This window comes from Jaminaea rosea (genome assembly GCF_003144245.1).
Source record: "Jaminaea rosea strain MCA 5214 unplaced genomic scaffold BDZ90scaffold_3, whole genome shotgun sequence".
Taxonomy (NCBI): Eukaryota; Fungi; Basidiomycota; class Exobasidiomycetes; order Microstromatales; genus Jaminaea; species Jaminaea rosea.
The window spans coordinates 48,465-64,616 of record NW_020289977.1 but is presented as its reverse complement, the minus strand read 5'-3'; the positions used below and the strand labels follow the sequence as shown (position 1 = coordinate 64,616).

The 16,152-nt window shown below is 60.4% G+C and overlaps 6 protein-coding genes across 6 annotated transcripts; 2 read left to right on the top strand and 4 right to left on the bottom strand.

The window, feature by feature from the left end:
• Window position 1: 1 nt before the first annotated feature.
• BDZ90DRAFT_258805 (hypothetical protein) lies at window positions 2-1,948 on the top strand (the record flags this gene model as incomplete). The annotated part of the gene is made up of 1 exon (XM_025508106.1): window positions 2-1,948. One exon carries the CDS (start codon window positions 2-4, stop codon window positions 1,946-1,948), a length of 1,947 nt encoding a protein of 648 aa, XP_025363328.1.
• Window positions 1,940-3,339, bottom strand: BDZ90DRAFT_230737 (hypothetical protein). The gene has a single exon (XM_025505585.1). The coding sequence runs from the start codon at window positions 3,054-3,056 to the stop codon at window positions 2,376-2,378; it is 681 nt and encodes a 226-aa protein (XP_025363327.1). The 5' UTR covers window positions 3,057-3,339; the 3' UTR covers window positions 1,940-2,375.
• A 639-nt stretch (window positions 3,340-3,978) lies between these two features.
• On the top strand, window positions 3,979-5,391 carry BDZ90DRAFT_249863 (mitochondrial carrier). Its single transcript, XM_025507674.1, has 3 exons — window positions 3,979-4,219; window positions 4,309-4,785; window positions 4,890-5,391. The coding sequence occupies exons 1-3, from the start codon at window positions 4,111-4,113 to the stop codon at window positions 5,279-5,281; spliced, it is 978 nt and encodes a 325-aa protein (XP_025363326.1). The 5' UTR covers window positions 3,979-4,110; the 3' UTR covers window positions 5,282-5,391.
• BDZ90DRAFT_128937 (hypothetical protein) lies at window positions 5,107-7,013 on the bottom strand. Its single transcript, XM_025503354.1, has 2 exons — window positions 6,219-7,013; window positions 5,107-6,150 (listed from the first exon to the last, which is right to left on the bottom strand). The coding sequence occupies exons 1-2, from the start codon at window positions 6,920-6,922 to the stop codon at window positions 5,373-5,375; spliced, it is 1,482 nt and encodes a 493-aa protein (XP_025363325.1). The 5' UTR covers window positions 6,923-7,013; the 3' UTR covers window positions 5,107-5,372.
• Window positions 7,014-7,907: 894 nt separating this feature from the next.
• BDZ90DRAFT_245491 (hypothetical protein) lies at window positions 7,908-10,424 on the bottom strand (the record flags this gene model as incomplete). Its single annotated transcript, XM_025507514.1, has 5 exons — window positions 7,908-7,928; window positions 8,051-9,031; window positions 9,062-9,333; window positions 9,376-9,509; window positions 10,156-10,424. The coding sequence occupies 5 exons, from the start codon at window positions 10,422-10,424 to the stop codon at window positions 7,908-7,910; spliced, it is 1,677 nt and encodes a 558-aa protein (XP_025363324.1).
• Window positions 10,425-11,741: 1,317 nt separating this feature from the next.
• Window positions 11,742-16,052, bottom strand: BDZ90DRAFT_278144 (hypothetical protein; the record flags this gene model as incomplete). The annotated part of the gene is made up of 1 exon (XM_025509068.1): window positions 11,742-16,052. One exon carries the CDS (start codon window positions 16,050-16,052, stop codon window positions 11,742-11,744), a length of 4,311 nt encoding a protein of 1,436 aa, XP_025363323.1.
• Window positions 16,053-16,152: the final 100 nt, after the last annotated feature.

Here is a 16,152-nt window from a genome sequence, read left to right as displayed (position 1 = left end):
CATGTCTCGCTCAAAGGAAGGACAGTCTGGCGCCGCCAGTAGCAGCGGCGAGGACGATGTTCTCGACCCTCATCTAGTGAGGAGCATTCTTCCCCGCCTGCAGCGAATTGTGGGCATGCTACAGCAGGCGGCAAAGGACGGTCAGTCCCTTTCGACGCCCATCGCGAAAGAAGGTGGTGCTGAGTCCAAGCTAGAGGACAATGGCAGCGCTACTAGCAGAGCAAAGGCTGAGCCAGAAGCAGCGACATCGTCCACCGGTCCTTCGATAGCCCTCGGCGCAGTATCGGAGGACGACCATTCCCTGTACGACTTTCTCTTCTCTTCCTCCTCCGCCGCTCCTGGCGACGCAGCTTCCTCCTCCACTCCTACTGAGCTGAGCCTCTCCCTCCTTCGCGAAGCACGTGAACTACGTGACGTCTATCGCAAGGCGGAGAAGGCTTGTAGAGGGATGGAGGGCGCAAAGTGGGGGATAGAGGAGCAGACGGTTGCCATTAGGCAGTTGGAAGGGATGAGGGCGGAGGAGAGGAGGAAGGCACGATTCGAAGCGACGACGACGGCTGCTGAGACTGCAGCGCAAATGATTCCAGCTAAGAGAGTGCGTGGTAGCGAGGAGGCAGATCACGGCAGGCCGATGGGCGCAGAGCTCCTGCTCCATTTCAGGCTGTCCTCCCAAATAGTCCAGGCACTCCTCACGAGCTTGCAGTCTTCCTTCTCCGGCTCAGCCCTACCGCCAGACCCAATCCCTCGACCAGGCAAGCAAAGTCGATCGATCCATCGTGGAATCAGGCAAGACGACGAACATGACGACGAGCTGGAGGAGCCTCCCTCCTCCCTCGCCTCTCTCCCCATCTGGAGCGGGTCGTCCGCGTCTTCCTCCATCACTCCGGCAACCTTGCTACCCAGCCTGATCATGGTGCACGCATCGCTGGATGAAGCTCTGCTCCGCGCAAGAACGCATCGCGCCAATACAGTGCGTATAGCTTCCCTCTCAGAGGAGGTCGGGAGGCTGCGTCGAGCGAGAAGGGAGAGGGTTAGGAAGTTGAGGGACGCGGCGGGGGAGTTGAGGGAATTGCTTGCTAGAGGGGCAGGGCACGCTGGGCGCGTGGGAGAAAAAGAAGCACAGTCTGGGAAGGGTGGACAGGTTCAGTCTGGGTTCAGATTGGTGAACAGGGCGGATGTTCTAGCGTACGCGGCCGAGCTTGCCCGTACTACTTCGGCCCCGCCTGGGTGGGGTGGAGCGGCTGCGATACTAGCGAAGGAAAAGGTCGGCGAGACAGGAGCAGCTGTGCCTACGGCGCAAGGCCAAGATGGACAAGCAGGAGAGCAGACAGGAGAGGACACTTCTATGCGCGACGTCGCAGAAGGCGACAACAAGAATGGCGAAGCCCACCCGTCATCCTCAGCTACTCCAGCCGAATCTGCCACGCCCGCAACGACTTTTGGCCAACAACAATCGCAGCAACAACAGCAGCAGCAACAGCAGCAACCGCCACAACCAGCCGGTGGCTCTTCCTCGCTCCTTCTTCTCGCCCTCGCCGAGCAGCAAAACCGTGAAGCCGCTGCCAACGGCTCAGCCTCTCAAGCGCCTCTGGTGGATCCGGCCGCGTCCACCTCCTCTGCGCCGTACACCCTCCCCTTCCCCTCTGACGCGGATATGCGCCGCGGCCTGATGGGGGTGGCAATGTTGACTGATATGGCCAGACTGGGTGAAGCTGCTGAGGGTAGGGGCGAGGGACAGGCCGACTCGGCCATGAGTGGCCTCCTGCCTAGTTGGAAGGAGTGGGGAAGGTTGAAGAGGGAGGAAGAGGAGGTAATGCGGCAGAGTCAGAGAGCACAAGAGGGGCAGCAACAGCAACGCGAGCCGCAGGAGCGGCGACATGAGACGGTGAGGCGGCCCGCTGAGCACGTTCACAGTCAAGATGCTGGCGGGTTTGGTCTCGACCTGTAAGCAGGGTCATCGAGATGGTATTATCGCGTCATATATAAACCCTCAGTCTGCCATGGCTTTGCCATTCGCGTGACCATTCATCACAGCCGCTCCCTTCTTCTTGGCCACCGCAGCCTTATCAGGCGCCACCTCTGGCAGCAAGAAAGCCCGTCTCCTCGCACCCGCCGAGGGGGCATCGCAACCCTTGAAGGTCCACGTGTGAGCATCGTCCTTGAGGATCATGCCGAGGAGCCCGGCGGAAGCTACGAGGTGGTATGCACCGTAGCCTGTGAGCATATGCCACCACGCGTGGCCCTCGAGGAGGACCGCGAATGGGTAGCCTACGTAGCGGCGTGCGACGCGGAGGGAGTCGCAGCTGCGCGTGCAGGCAAGGGAGGAGAGGGGAGAGATCGTCTGTCAGCATTGATGTGCCAGCTGTTCGCTACCGTCATGCCACCCACAATGCATTATCAATGTTCCAAATCGCGAATCCCAGCAAGAAGACGGCAGTCCCGAAGACGTAGCTCTTCCTGATCATAGCCCGTTTGCGTCTCGCCTCGCCGCCGTCATCCAGTTTACCCAGCGGTGATCCAGCGGCAAAGAGGAGCCAGAGCACCCTCCCCGTGGTGGCAATCTGGATGGCAGCATAAGCCACCTGATGCAATATCGGGTTCGGCAGTGCCAGGTAACCTGCAGTAATCAGTCCACCCGACCCAGCTAGACCGAGCGGTAATGATACGCCATACTTCTTGCCCTTGGGATCATTTCGCCTCGAATCCTCCAGGATACAGTAGGAGAGACAGAGACTCGTATAAATCATCGGCAACTCGTCGAGCAACTGTGCCTCGTACAGCAGTGTAGCATGAAATGCCAGCGAGCCCAGCCCAACTAGAGCGATCCCCAAATTGGTGACGGTATAGCGCCAGGGCAACTTTGAGCGCAGGGAGTTGCGAGCGCCGTACAGGGCGAGGGCTATGAATGCCAAGTTGGTCACACTATTCATCGGCTCGGCGATGTACTTGCTCCACCGATACTTGTCCTCGCACCAGAGAAGGGAGGAGGTGATGGGACCCCAGTAGCCCTGCGGAAGGAGACCGTCCATGCCGTGATGTTGGGCTGTCCAGGCCATGCTGCGCGCGTGGTGGTAGTGATGAGGCAAGGGCAAGGGGGACGGTTGAGTGATGAGCTCGCGATGGGATGTCGGACGAGTGCTAAGCGCGAGCTGAGCGCCGAGCCAGAGTGGACTTGGACCCTTTGATTTGATTTGGGAGGCGGACGGACAGGCGGACCGGCGGACCAAGAGGGCAAACGGGGCTTTGTCTCTTGCCTCCTATTCCGTTTCAAGGGCCGCTGCCAAAGTCGTTCGAGGAGAGAGAGGACAATGCTTTCTAAGGCGGCGTGGTCGGAATGAGTATGGTGATGGTTGATGAGCTCAGAGTAGTGCCACGCGAGAGAAAGCGGGGGACAAAGAAGACGAACAAAGGAGCGAGGATCTTTGCTGACTAAGCAATCAAGTGCCGCCCGCGAATGTCGCCCGCCCATGCCCACGCGAGCATCTACATTGCACATCGCCGCTCATTCATTTGCGTCGGCGTCGAGGGCGTCAGTCTGGCTCCCATAGAGTAGCCAGAGCTACTGCGGCTGTCAGGCGCCAACGCCTTGCTGATCCTCACGCGAGGGTCAAGTCGGAGGCCGGCCTGAATGCAACCTCATAGTCCTCATGCCCGCGACCCATGTTCGTCACGATCCCTCGAAAACGATTTGTTGCTGCTAGCTGCACCCGCACCCCTTTTTGCTCATCAGATATACCTGCCTTCACACGCTGGCGATCACGCTCCTCATCAGCAACAGCCGCCTCTCTTTCGCCCAAGCCACGCGGCGTCTCAATTGACCGGCTTCTTCCGGCAAGCTCTCACACGCTTGTTCCGCTCCCCTTGAGCCGGACTGCGAGACGGCGCCGTGTTGCAGCAACGCAGCGTCATGCCTGCGATGCGGGGAAAGCGGGATAGAGAGAGAGAGAGAGGTCGAGGTGAGACCTCGAGACAAGTTGTCGTGCCGTAGGCCTCACTCACGCACACACTCTCGATCCGGAGGACACCCTCTTCTCCCTTCTTTGTCTTCCCACCCATCCTTCAGCAAGCATCCACCCCATCCCAGCTAGCATACAGTAGAGATTGACCATCATGGCAGGCGGAGACAAGAAGCAGCCCAACAACAAGCCCAAGGTGGCCCCCTCAACGCACCTCATCGCTGGCGGTATCGCCGGCTTCGCAGAGGCGTGCACATGTCATCGTGAGTTGGAGAGAGACGATTGCCTCCTGGGATTCCCGAGCCACTACTCACACAACATCTCGATTTTTCTCTCTCTCTCGTGACCGCAGCCTTGGACACGATCAAGGTCCGCATGCAGCTCTCACGCCGAGGCAAGGCCTCAGGCCAAAAAGCCCGCGGTTTCCTCGCAACGGGCGCCTACATCGTTCGTCGTGAGACGCCCCTCGGCCTCTACAAGGGTCTGGGTGCCGTCGTAGCAGGAATCGTCCCCAAGATGGCTATCCGCTTCATGTCCTTCGAGCAGTACAAGGCCCTTCTCGCGGATCGCCAGACGGGCATTACCAATCCTTCTGGCGTCTTCCTTGCCGGACTGGGAGCTGGTACCACCGAGGCTGTAGTGGTTGTGAATCCAATGGAGGTCGTCAAGATTCGATTGCAGGCACAACAGCATTCCCTTGCTGATCCGCTCGAGGTGCCGAGGTACAGAAATGCGGCGCATGCGCTTTACACTATAATCAGGGAGGAAGGGTTCATGACCCTCTACCGCGGTGTAGCATTGACTGCTGCTCGTCAAGCTACAAATCAAGGTGAGCAGGCGGCGGGCGCGCTTCCAAAGGAGATCCGCGTCATTTCCTCCATCTAGAATAGTTCGCTGACCATCTCCTTTGCTCCCCCCTTTCCCCGCCCCCAGCCGCCAACTTCACCGCCTACCAAGAGCTCAAGAACCTCGCGCAACGCTATCACGGCACCTCTGAGCTCCCCTCGTACGAAACAGCCGCCATGGGTCTCATCTCAGGCGCCCTGGGCCCCTTCTCCAACGCTCCCATCGACACGATCAAGACGCGCATCCAACGCGCATCCAAGATCGAGGGAGAGACGGCCATCTCCCGTGTCATGAAGGTCGCAGGCGAGATGTGGGCTCAGGAGGGAATCTCTGCATTCTGGAAGGGTATTACCCCGCGTGTGGCTAGGGTTGCCCCGGGACAGGCAGTTGTCTTTGCCATCTATGAGAAGGTAAAGGGGAAGATTGAGGCAGCTAAGGCGGGCGAGTTCAGTCTGACGGACACGAGGAGCGATGAGTAGGCGAGCGGGCGAGCGTGGGGCGTGACTTTCGTGTCTCGTCGTGGCTTTTGTGCTGTTGGGGGTGGCTTCTCTAATGCATTACAATACCGGACTATAGCGACAGTTCGTCGAGCATCTCACCACCTGGCTTGCCCGCCTTCTCCCACCTCTGCAGCACACTCTCCTTCCAGCCCGAACGGTTGAGTATCTCCAAGCCTCGACGTGTGAGCCACTGTGCCTTGTGGTCCTTCTTCTCATTCTTGGCGGCGACTGGGTTCACCCAGCCCTCAGTGAAGCGCAGCCAGGCTATGAGGGCGAGGTCCCAGTCGGCGAGGAGCTGCGGGAATGTGTAGTCAGGCGAAAGGCTTCTACTTTGCAGATGGGTTGTAAGGCGGGTATAGTAGAAGCGCAGCAATCCCTCTTCTCCCTTGCTTAGCGCTTCGACCTCCTTGCCCTGCTCCTCAGTAGTCGTGCTCCGCCTCTCCTGCCACAGCCACTCGACGGGCACGGCAACCGTAATGAACTTGACGAGGTCCTGCACGCCTATGCCCAGCCCAACGTACTGGAAATCATAGGTGCTAACGTGATACCGGCTCGGAGGGTGTGAGGAGGAGGTCGAGGTAGATACTTGAGTCGCAGCGGCAGCGGCTGAGGCTGCCTCGTGCCACGCCTCGTCGCCGTCTTCGTCACTAGGCGCAAACGCCATATTCGCCAGCTTAGCATCGCCGTGTACGAGTGTCCTGCCTGATCTCGTCTTATCCCCTCGTCTATCTCCCTCCAAAAGCAGCCACTCGACCGCAAAAGCTAGCGGACCACGCAACTCAGCGAAGGGCGAGGAGGCAGGAATGCGCTTGAGCTCGTCGAGTCGAGTGGAGAGATAGCTGTAGGATCCGCACGGCCAAAGAGTGGTGAGCCGTCCCTTCGCTATGAGGATCGTAACGCTTTTCCGATCACTCACTTGTACGTGCCATACTGCCAAACCCCTTTTCCACTCCACGGCTCCCCGCCACGCTCAGCACGACCCCGAGTAGCGGCCATCAACTCCCTCGGTGGGGGACACATCTCAGCCTGCCCCTCATCAAGCCCCCAATAGCAAGCATTAAACCCTGCAAACCAATTTAAAGCTGCAAGACATTGTCCCCACGTCATCTCCGTGGGCTTTATGCCCATCACTGGATGAGTGGGCTGCACGTCCTCGAGGAGGAGCAGTAATGGCGCTCGCTCGGTTGAAGGCTGGCAAGGGCCGAGGAAGCGCGGCACGGAGGCGAAGGGGCGCCATGTTGGCGCAAGGGAGGAGGAGGAGGAGCCAGAGGGCTCATTAAAGAGGGACGAGAGGTATTGGTAGTAATTGGCCTCTACGCGATACGAGGCCAGCTTGCGCGTTGTGCCTTCGTCTAGCCCTTGATGCCCGTGCCCATGCCCAGCATGACCCGCATCCGCTGTGATGGCACCAGCGACATCCACATACTTGAGGATGGCGGTAGGAGGTACCTCGCTTTCATCTGCCACGAAGTGTAGTCGCAGGATCCATCCATAGCCTGCCCAGAGGCGGGCGAGGGATTCGACGCTTTGCAGCTGCTGTCCTGCTTGGCCACCGGCAAAGGTGGTCGGGAGGAGATTGCGAAGCGAGTCGAGCGTGGGTACGCCTGAGTCTTGTTGCATTCCTTTTCTGCCTATTTGAGCTCTCCTAGCTTGGCTCGGCTTGGCTTGGCTTGCGCTGTTGAGGAGCCGGTGTCGAGAGAGTGAAGACAAAGGGCAGAAGCGAATGGCGGACTGAGCTGTGGAGGCGATGGGGGCGAAAGCGCGCCAAAGATACTTTGCGATGCCATGGTGGTACAATTGCTTCTATGGTACGAGTCTCACCTCAAAGAATCCTCTTAATGCATTACAGAGCCAGATCTTTACCCCTCCGCTCAGAAGCTCCTCATCATCATCAATCTCAATACCCTCCTCCACCACCAGTCCCCTCCTGAGCGCCTCCTCCCTCATCAGACCAGGAAGGAAAGCCACCCCCTCCTTTACTCTCAGTTTGGGCGTGACGAGCTGCCCATCGTTCCGCTGTAGGACGACATTCGCGATGGAAGATTCCGTGAGGAGACGCTTACCGTCGCACCGTGTCCAGAGAAGGACGTCGAAGACGGGTTGCTTCTCAGCGTCAGCGGAGGAAGGCATGCCCAGAGTGGCATTGACACGAGCACGCGCTTCATCGTACATGCTGCGTCGGTCCGTCTTGTTGACCAGGAGCTCCTCGCGTGTGATCGACGTTGTCTGGTTGTCAAGACGCACAAGGAGCGGCTCAGCTGCTGGAGGGGCCATGCTCGCCTGCACCACCTTGCGTTGCCCCTCACGGCCTACAGACCAGCGAACGCGCCGTTTCTCTCCAGAACCTTTGGCAAGCTCTGACGCAAGGTGATCGAGGGACGCCTTTGCCCAGCCGTCAACCGACTGTGATTGGGCCGCAAGACCCCATCGTGTTGGCCAGGTGCGGGCCAAAGCGAGGGTGGAGGTGCGAAGCCGCGTGAGGTGGGCGAGGAGCAAGGGGATGTGTGCGTGAAGAGGGTGCTGGATGGCCGTTGTGGTGATGAGGTCGGCCTTCGTTGGTGCAGCCGTGCTGACATTCTTGACGCGCATGATCGGCCTCAGCAGATCATCGACTGTGACGCCCCCTCTATCATCGTAGCAAAGTGTAGTAAACACCTCGCTGGGACATTCGGCATCCGTGCCCTCCCCTTCCTCAATCTCGGCTTCTCTCGCCACACTATGATGTCCCTTGGCCCTACTCGCCCCCACCTCCATCTTAGCGCTCCTCGCCCCAAACTGCATTGCCCTCTTCTTCTCCCTCCCCACCTCTCCCAACCCCAACCTCTCGCGCGCCAACATCCGAAGTAGCAATTTGTCCCCTACCCCTTCCCCTCTACCCCACTCCGCCTTGACTCTCACGGGCAGTCTTGCCGCAAGCTGGAGGACAGGCGCCGCAAGAAAAGGGTAACGTGCCTCGCGCCCATGCGAAGAGACGGCACGATCGTCCCTCCCTAGGTTGCGGGTGGGGAGACGATCCAGATCCATCTGAAGCTCATCGACGGCTCGAGCCCATCCGCCAGAGGCAAAGGCGCCACGATGGCGTGAGTAGCCGCCGAAGAGCTCGTCCGCCCCCAGGCCGGAGATGTATACGCGAGGCCCAATCGAGTGTTCTGAGCCTTTTGAGGCGAAGTAGAGGACAGAGGCCAGAGAGAGATCCATGACACTTTCGCTGGGGTGCATGATGGAGAGAATAGTAGGCTTATGTGCCAGGTAGGAGGAATAGTGGACATCGATCTCCACCAGGTTCCAAAGTCGATCCGGCGCGAGAGATTGCAGTTGCGCGAGGCTTCGTCTGCTGAGTAGGCGATCTGGCGTGTCGAAGGAGCTTGACGCCGATGGTGATGATGAGTTCGAGCCAGCCTTTTTGCCCGCAGCAAGCACCCTCGGGTTCTCAAAGGCGACATTAATGAGGTCGATGCCCTGGCTCTCAGGTACGACCTGATGCGCCAAGTAGGCAAGAATGGTACAGTCCAGCCCGCCGGAGAAGAGGATGGCAATGGGCGGCGCCTTCTCTTGTGCTGTGACGCCTTGCACTGTAGTGACTCTGCGCCGGACGCTCTCGAGGAGGGCAGCCTGTATACTATCCAGGGCCGCTTGACGCTCCGAGTCTGTCGGGTCGGCGAACGTGTCTGTAGGGCAGAGGAGGAGCCGTTCGGCGTTGCGCGGCATAAGTGTGGTGAGATGGCCGAGCTGCCATTGCCAGAGGGAGGAGCAATCCACCTCCTTGAATGCTAGACTGACGTCGATGGCTTCTGGAGAGGCGACAGAGGCTAGGACGAGCTCGCCGTCCTTCTGAGAGACGAGGAGTGATCGTCGCCCAAGCGCATCCCTACCGAAGTAGACGGAGCCTGTATGTGTATCGACGAGCACCATAGCCCACTCAGCATCCTGCAGTGCAGAAGAGGCAAAGACTTCCTGCAAAGCCGCCTCAACCCCCTTCTCGTGCGCAGCATCACAGAACCAGTCGAAGAGAATGCGTCCATCGTTCTCGCCTCGTCCAAGTCGCTCAGACGCCCATGCTGAGCGCTCGGCACCTTCGTTGATCGAGTAGACCTGCCCATTCCAGGCAAAGAGGTAGCGTTCGTCTGGAGAGACGAAGGGTTGGCTCGTCAAGTCATCCCCTCGTAGCGAGAGGACCGAAGCTGTCAATCGAAGCGAGAGGGAGCCGCTTGCCCGCTCGGGAGAATCATGAGCATGTGGACCGCGACATTTACATGCATCCTCTAGACCTGAGTCCCATACTGGCGAGAAGGATGTTGACGATGACGACGATGACGACGCTGTTGCTCTCTCTCTAGCGAGAAGGAGAATCCCGCACATGGGGCGTGAGAAAGCAAAGAAAGTCGAAGCCAAAGTCAAAAGGAGGCACTTTCCTTCTGTCCGTCCGTCCCGCAGCGCCAATTGCAATTGGCGCGACTGGCCTTTGGATCCAGGAAAAAGTCGCCGCCCGCCTTATCTCGCATAAGTGGCTTGCTCGCTCGCTCGCTCGCTGCTCCCTTCCTTCTCAATGTGGGGCGGGAGGGCGAGTCGATGCAACTATTTCCAATACCAGCCTCGTCTCACCCATCTCTTCTTACCTCCTCTCTCTCCCGCCTCGCAGCATGCTCCCCCTTTCCCTCCCCACACGCTGGCGTATCCGACGTCGTCCGACTCTCTTTCTTCGTTCGATCCTCCTCCTCTCCCTACTGGTAGCCACCAACCTCCTTCTCTGGATCGCCTCGCTCCTCGTTTCCCCTCCACGCGGCTCAGACTCCTTTGCCAGCCTATGTCTGATAGCCTGGACCACCGGTCTGCGTCACGCTTTGGATGCGGACCATATTGCTGCCATCGATAATGCGACGCGAAAGATCATTGCCAGCTCCCCGCGCTCCTCGTCCTCGGCGCGCGGATCGAGAAGACCCATCACCGTAGGTCTATGGTTCTCCCTCGGCCACTCGACAATAGTGGTCGCAGTAACGGTAGCCATCTCCATCTCCATCTCGGTGGCCTCGCGACTAGACGGGGTAAGCGGGGTAGGCGGGGTGGTAGGGCAGGCGGTGAGCGGGAGCTTCTTGATCGTGGTCGCGATTATCAATAGCGTCATCCTCGTGAGAGCGATACGGCGTCGTCGCAGGGAGAAGAAGAAGAGGGGAAGCACAGAACCCTCCACTCTTGTTGAAGAAGATGAAGGAGCGAAAAGTATTAAGGGTGAGGTCGAGGGCGAGGGCGAGGGGACTGCTGGTGGTGAGCAGAAAGGGCTCCCTGCACGGCACGGGCTACGCACCATCTACACCCGTCTTGCAGGACCCCTCTTCCGCATCGTCACACAACCATACCACCTTTACCCCATCGGGGTCCTCTTCGGTCTTGGATTCGATACCGCATCGACCATTGCCCTACTCTCCATCTCTGCCGCCGCTGGTCGACGGGTGAGCAGCGCAGAGGAGGACCTGAGTGGATCAGAAGCGCAGCAGGAGGCAGGGAATTGGGGGAAGGGAGGCGATGCTAAAGTGGTGCTGCTTGCACTGCTTTTTACTGCGGGAATGACGCTCGTGGATAGCGTGGATAGTGTGTTGATGGTGTACGCTTATGCACCGCCGAGGAGGGAGGAGGGGAGAAAGTGGTGGGCCTTGTGGGAGGAGCGTCGCAGTGATGAGCACGGCGATACCGAGGCGAACAGTCCGCCGCCAGTCGAAAAGGTGGTCAACTCCGATCAGCCGGAGCAAAGTTGCTCTCCTATCGAGATGGCGGAGCAGGAGCGGCACGATGAGGAGAAGGCGGGCTCATCCAACCACCCTGCCCTCCCAGGGCACGCTCTACCCCCACCAGCCACAACAACCCTCTCCCTCCTCCTCACCACCCTCTCCATCCTCCTCGCCCTAATCATAGGCACAATAGTCCTCCTGTCCCTGATAGCATCGCGCTGTACCTCTTGCTCAGCCGCAGCTGAAGCGCACGACTCCCCCGACGAAGGCGCGGGTGGGGGCGGGTTGGCAGGAAGCTGGTGGTCCTTCTGGCTCGCAGCGGGCGACGCTTCTGGGTATATTGGAGCGGGAGTCGTTGGGCTCTTTGCTCTCCTCCTCATTGGGTGGTATGGGGGTAGGTGGGTGTGGAGGAGTACACGACGACAAGAGAGAAACGGCGGGGAGAGCGGAAAGGCATGAGTCTGTAGACGTAGACGTAGATGTAGAGGACGTGCGTTTGTGCCGTGCAATGGAATGTATGATCGAGCGAGCGTTAGAAGTGATGACATGGCATGAAAGGACGTAGCGTGAGATGGCGTGGAAGCGTCAGAGAGATAGGGTAGAGCAGAGTGAGTAGAGTAGACAGTCGAGAATGCGGAGCAATGCTTTGCCTGCACGAGAGCGAGAACGGGATCGAGGACTGGCAGCGGGGACGGGGTGGGGGAGGCGGTAGCACGCTACTCTCTTCTCCTGGCGGCGGAAGCCGAAGGTGACCTAACGCCAGACCTCGAGGCAGGACCAGAAGCGCCCAGATCGGCGCCCTGCTGCTGCTGATGCTGCCACTCCCACGCGCCGTAAGATACTGAGCGGGAAGGCTGCTGCTGCGCCCCCGCCCTACCCGCACTAGCAGCGCTGCCGCCACTCAACGTCTTGAGGTCGTTGGAGCTCGAAGCACCCCCCATCGGCCGACGTACCGTACTGCCGAGGACAGCGACATCGCCTCCTTCCTGCCTCAACCTCTCCGTGCTGCCCCTCGTCTCAACGCTGCTCCGAGGCGCACCGCTGACGCTGGTGTCAGGCTGATAGAAGCCCGAGGAAGCCGAGGCCGAGGCCGATGAGGAAGAGGATGAGGAAGGGATACGACGCGCTGCTGGTGGTCTGCTGGCTGTAGAAGGGGCATCGTGCTCCTCAGCACCTATTCCGCTCACTTCCCGTCCTCGTGGCATGGACTGATCTCCATTCGCTCGCCCTGTACCGCTCATAGTCGTCGCTGCAGCAGGAGAAGCAGCAGCGGACCGTGGCGTCCTCCCACTCGCAGCAGCGCCTCCCCCGCCAGCTGCACCGGTACCGCTTACAGGCCAGTCGTTCCTGTCACCGCCACTACCGCTGCCGCTACCGCTGCTACTCCCGCTGTTCCGCCCCCCACCGAGCCAAGCGCCCGAACTGCTTGCAAGATCCGCTCCTGAGCCCGAGCCAGAGGGGGCGATTGAGGAAGCCGCACTGCCACTTCCACTGCCACTTCCACTTCCACTCCCTGCCCCGCCAAGGCCACGAGAACGCTGGGGTGCCATTGCGGGGCTAGTCCTCGGACTAGTGGTGGACCCAGCACTTCCCGTCGATCGCATCGATGCGGAATCCTCTTCTCTCTCCCTCTCGCGCGTTGGCTCCTGACCCGCTGCCTGCTGCAAATAGGCATACTGCAGTGCCCGTGGATCTATGACCTGTCCCACACTGATCCCACCGGTAGCTGCCGCGAGGCTGTACTCCTGGACTGGCTGGCCACTCCTCCCTCCACCCGCTTGCTGCTGCTGCTGGCGTTCCTGCTGGGCAGCAGCACCGCGCTGTTGACGCTCCTGATGCTGTTGGAGCGCAAGGTCATTGTTGATCTGACGATGCTGCGCCCCGTACCCCGCGGCAAGGATGGGCGTTTCGGCTGATCGATGACCCCCGGGAGGGGCGCGATTGGGTTTGACCAGGCCGGACTTTTTGGTCTTTGTTGGAGAGGAGGACGAGGGCGAGGAGGAGGAGCTCGAGGGCGTAGTACGTGAAGGCGGGGCAGGGGCTGTGGCGGGAGCGGCTGGCTCAGCGATGGGGGTGTCCCCGCCAGAGGGGTGCTCGAAGCTGCCAGCGCTGCTCAAGGCCGTGGCCTGTTGAGAGGGAGGAACATCCGACTGAGATGCTCCTGGCTGAGCAGAGGGTTGCTCCCCGTGATCCTTGGGAGTCGCTTGGGCGATTTGTTGTTCCTGCTGCTGCTGCTGCTGCTGCTGCTGGGCTTGCGGCTGTTGACTCGCTTGCGGTTGCTGGGCTTGGGCTTGCGCCTGCTGCTGCTGCTGTGCCTGCTGCTGACTACGGTTGACCACGCTCAAATACCAGAACATCAAGTTACTGATCAGCACCTGCTCATAAAGCGGGCGTCTCGGATTTGCCAGCTTGATATGACTGAGCCGGTATACGGCTCGCTCGATATGGATCGGGTACCGGTAGGAATGACGCATCGCCCCTCCCGGTCCGCCCGAATAGCGTTGGTCCAGTAGCGATCCGGCGGTGAGCTGCCCATCGTAGCCCTGCCCTCCACGATGGCGATCAGAGGCAGAGCTGGAGCGCTCGGCGTCGTCGTGTCCCTTCTTCTTGCCGAACAAGGCGCCAAGGAAGGAGCCTACATCCTTTTCGCCCTTTTCCTTCTCGCCCTTGTCGGCTTTGCCACCACCGCCCGTAGGCGCACTGCCAGGCGTTGTAGCATAGGGCCCCGCTGTGTTCGACGCCGCGGCAGCTGCAGCTGCTGCTGCAGCCTCCTCTTTGCGCGATGCCTTCTCCCTCTTCTTCTCAGCACGCGCTCCATCTTCGTCGTCTTTACCGATGCCGAACCAGCTGGCAAAGCCGCCCGAGCGCTTCTCGCGATCTTTTGACTTGGAGGCGGGGCCGGAGGAGAGGGAAGGTGGCGCGCTTGGCGGTGGAGCGTTGAGACTCTGAGCGCGCGGCTGCTGCTGCTGCTGCTGGCGTTGCTCGTGGTAAAGCTGGGCGAGGGCAGACTGCGGTTGTGCTTGATCGGAAGGCTGGCGGCGGATCGCTGGCTGCTGCTGGTGCTGTTGATGCTGTGGAGGTGCTGAGGCCGGCTGCCTCGCCTTCTCAAAGGAGGGCACAGGCGGGACGTGGGAGACGGCGACGGGCCAGTTGGAGGGGGAAGGCGGGTCCGTCTGGGCGCGTTGGTCCAGGGACGATGTGAGGGCAGGCTGGGGCTGTGCCTCTGTCTCTGGTGACTGTACGGGGGAGTCAACGAGCATCGTGCCCTGTCTGCTGCTCGAACGGCCGCTTTCTTGCACTGAGCGGGACGGGATATCGAAGTACCCTCCTCCTCCCATGCCTGCCCCTGCCCCGCTGGACTTGATGGATGCTTGTGTCGGCGTATCCGGGGGCGACTTGCTGACGCCCTGCTGGCTCGCACCCGCAGCTCGATCGTCAAGATTCCACTTGCTCAACATCCCCTCGAACGTATCGTCTCCACCCGTGATGCTCGTCGTGCTAGTTCTCTGACTCCCCTCGGAGAAGATCGACTCGCGCGATTCGCGAGAGTAGGCATCAAAGATGGACTCGGTCGTATCGTCTCTGGATCCCAACTCTCTCCCTTCATCGTCGCCTGAAGAGGACAAGTCGGACGTATCACTGGCTCTGCGTTGCATGAGGGAGAGACCCACCGACGACAGATCGTCGTCTGCTCCACGAGAGCCGCGCTCAGTAATCGTCGTCTCTGCCTCTGACGCCGTGTCGCTTCCTCCACTCATGGACTGACCAGCCATGGCTCGACGCCGGGACATGCGCGACGAGAGGGAGGAACGCTGCTCCCCCTCTACTCCGGACATGGAGCTCTTCCTGATCTTGGTGCGGGCTGCTCTCCTCAATATCTGTCCAGGCGGAGGAACGATGAGGGGCGAGTCTCCATCCTCCCCTGCTGGAGGAGGGACAGCGTCCACGGTATCCATCGTCGCCCCAGGCCCGGCTCCCAAGCTCATCGTCCGCCTCAGGACGCTCCGTAGCTCATTCTCGTCGCTACTCTTGCTCGCTTCCTCGGCGAGGGCCTCGAGCTTCTGCAGGTCCATGATGCTGAGCGCTGGCTCCCCTGCTCTGTGGACAGGCGCCACAGATTGTGGTGGGGCCTCATCGTCATCCGTATCGTTCTCTGGGCGATATTGTCTACGGAGCGTGCTGCCACGCCGGGCGATGCTGGTTTGGCGGGAGGCGAAGCTGATGGGACTGGGTGGGGGCGTGTTGTCGAGGATGGGGGAAGTAGGCGACGTGGGTTGCTGTACAACGCCGAAGGAAGAGGACGAGGACGAGGAGAGGGAGGAGTTGAGAGGGTTGAGGCCGGCTTCGCCTGGAGGTGGGGTCCCTTCTCTTACTGCTCTTGAGGCGTGTTCTTGGAGGAACTGCTTGAAGTGGGAAGGGGAGATCTCTGGGTGGATGGAGGCAGGCACCCAGAAGAGGTGAGAGGGGTCCGTAGGCCCTCCTCTGTCTGTCGATGACGAGGGAGATGATGATGCGGAGGATCCAGCTGCAGAGGACGATGCGGCTAATGCTTGAGCACTCGGACTTCGAGGGCGATTACGGATTGATGTTCCCTCGCCACCAGGGCCACGCCGCCTAGCAGTGAATGCCTGACGTCCAGACCCAGAGCCGGCGCCTGAATTCGACGAAGACGATCCAGACGCTCCTGTCTGCCTATTCGACGGTCCATCGTCATTGAGCGTGACTCCCATGGGTCTCCTCAGCGACCTCAGACTTGACGGCGGGCTCGCAGCGTGTGGACTCGCGACACCACCTCCGCCGCCGCCGCTGCCGCCGCTGCCATCGCTTCCCCCACTCCTATTGCTGCGATTACTCGCACTGCTCTCCTGTCGATGCGGCGAAGCAGCCATGATCTCCTGCCCGCCGCCGCGAACAGCAGCCATGTCCGGGAGGTCTGGGTCGAGAATGGGTCGATTCACCGAGATGCGTCGATGAGACTTGAGTGCCTCGACTTCCCGCTGAAGCTCTTGATCGGTGATGTTCTGCATCCTGGCGAGGGCGGTGTAGGAGGGCTTGATAGCTCCGTGCGAGGAAGGGGTAGGGGATGTAAGCACCGCGCTAGAAATGGTTGATTGGTGGGGCTCTCCG

Excerpts from the sequence above, each read along its gene's own strand:
- BDZ90DRAFT_230737 (XM_025505585.1), bottom strand. The coding sequence starts at position 3,056 with ATGGCCTGGACAGCCCAACATCACGGCATGGACGGTCTCCTTCCGCAG.
- BDZ90DRAFT_249863 (XM_025507674.1), top strand. The coding sequence starts at position 4,111 with ATGGCAGGCGGAGACAAGAAGCAGCCCAACAACAAGCCCAAGGTGGCC. Across the intron at positions 4,220-4,308 it reads AGAGGCGTGCACATGTCATC|CCTTGGACACGATCAAGGTC; the intron begins GTGAGTTGGAGA and ends TCGTGACCGCAG. Across the intron at positions 4,786-4,889 it reads TCGTCAAGCTACAAATCAAG|CCGCCAACTTCACCGCCTAC; the intron begins GTGAGCAGGCGG and ends CCCCGCCCCCAG.
- BDZ90DRAFT_128937 (XM_025503354.1), bottom strand. The coding sequence starts at position 6,922 with ATGCAACAAGACTCAGGCGTACCCACGCTCGACTCGCTTCGCAATCTC. Across the intron at positions 6,151-6,218 it reads TGGCAGTATGGCACGTACAA|ATCCTACAGCTATCTCTCCA; the intron begins GTGAGTGATCGG and ends TTGGCCGTGCGG.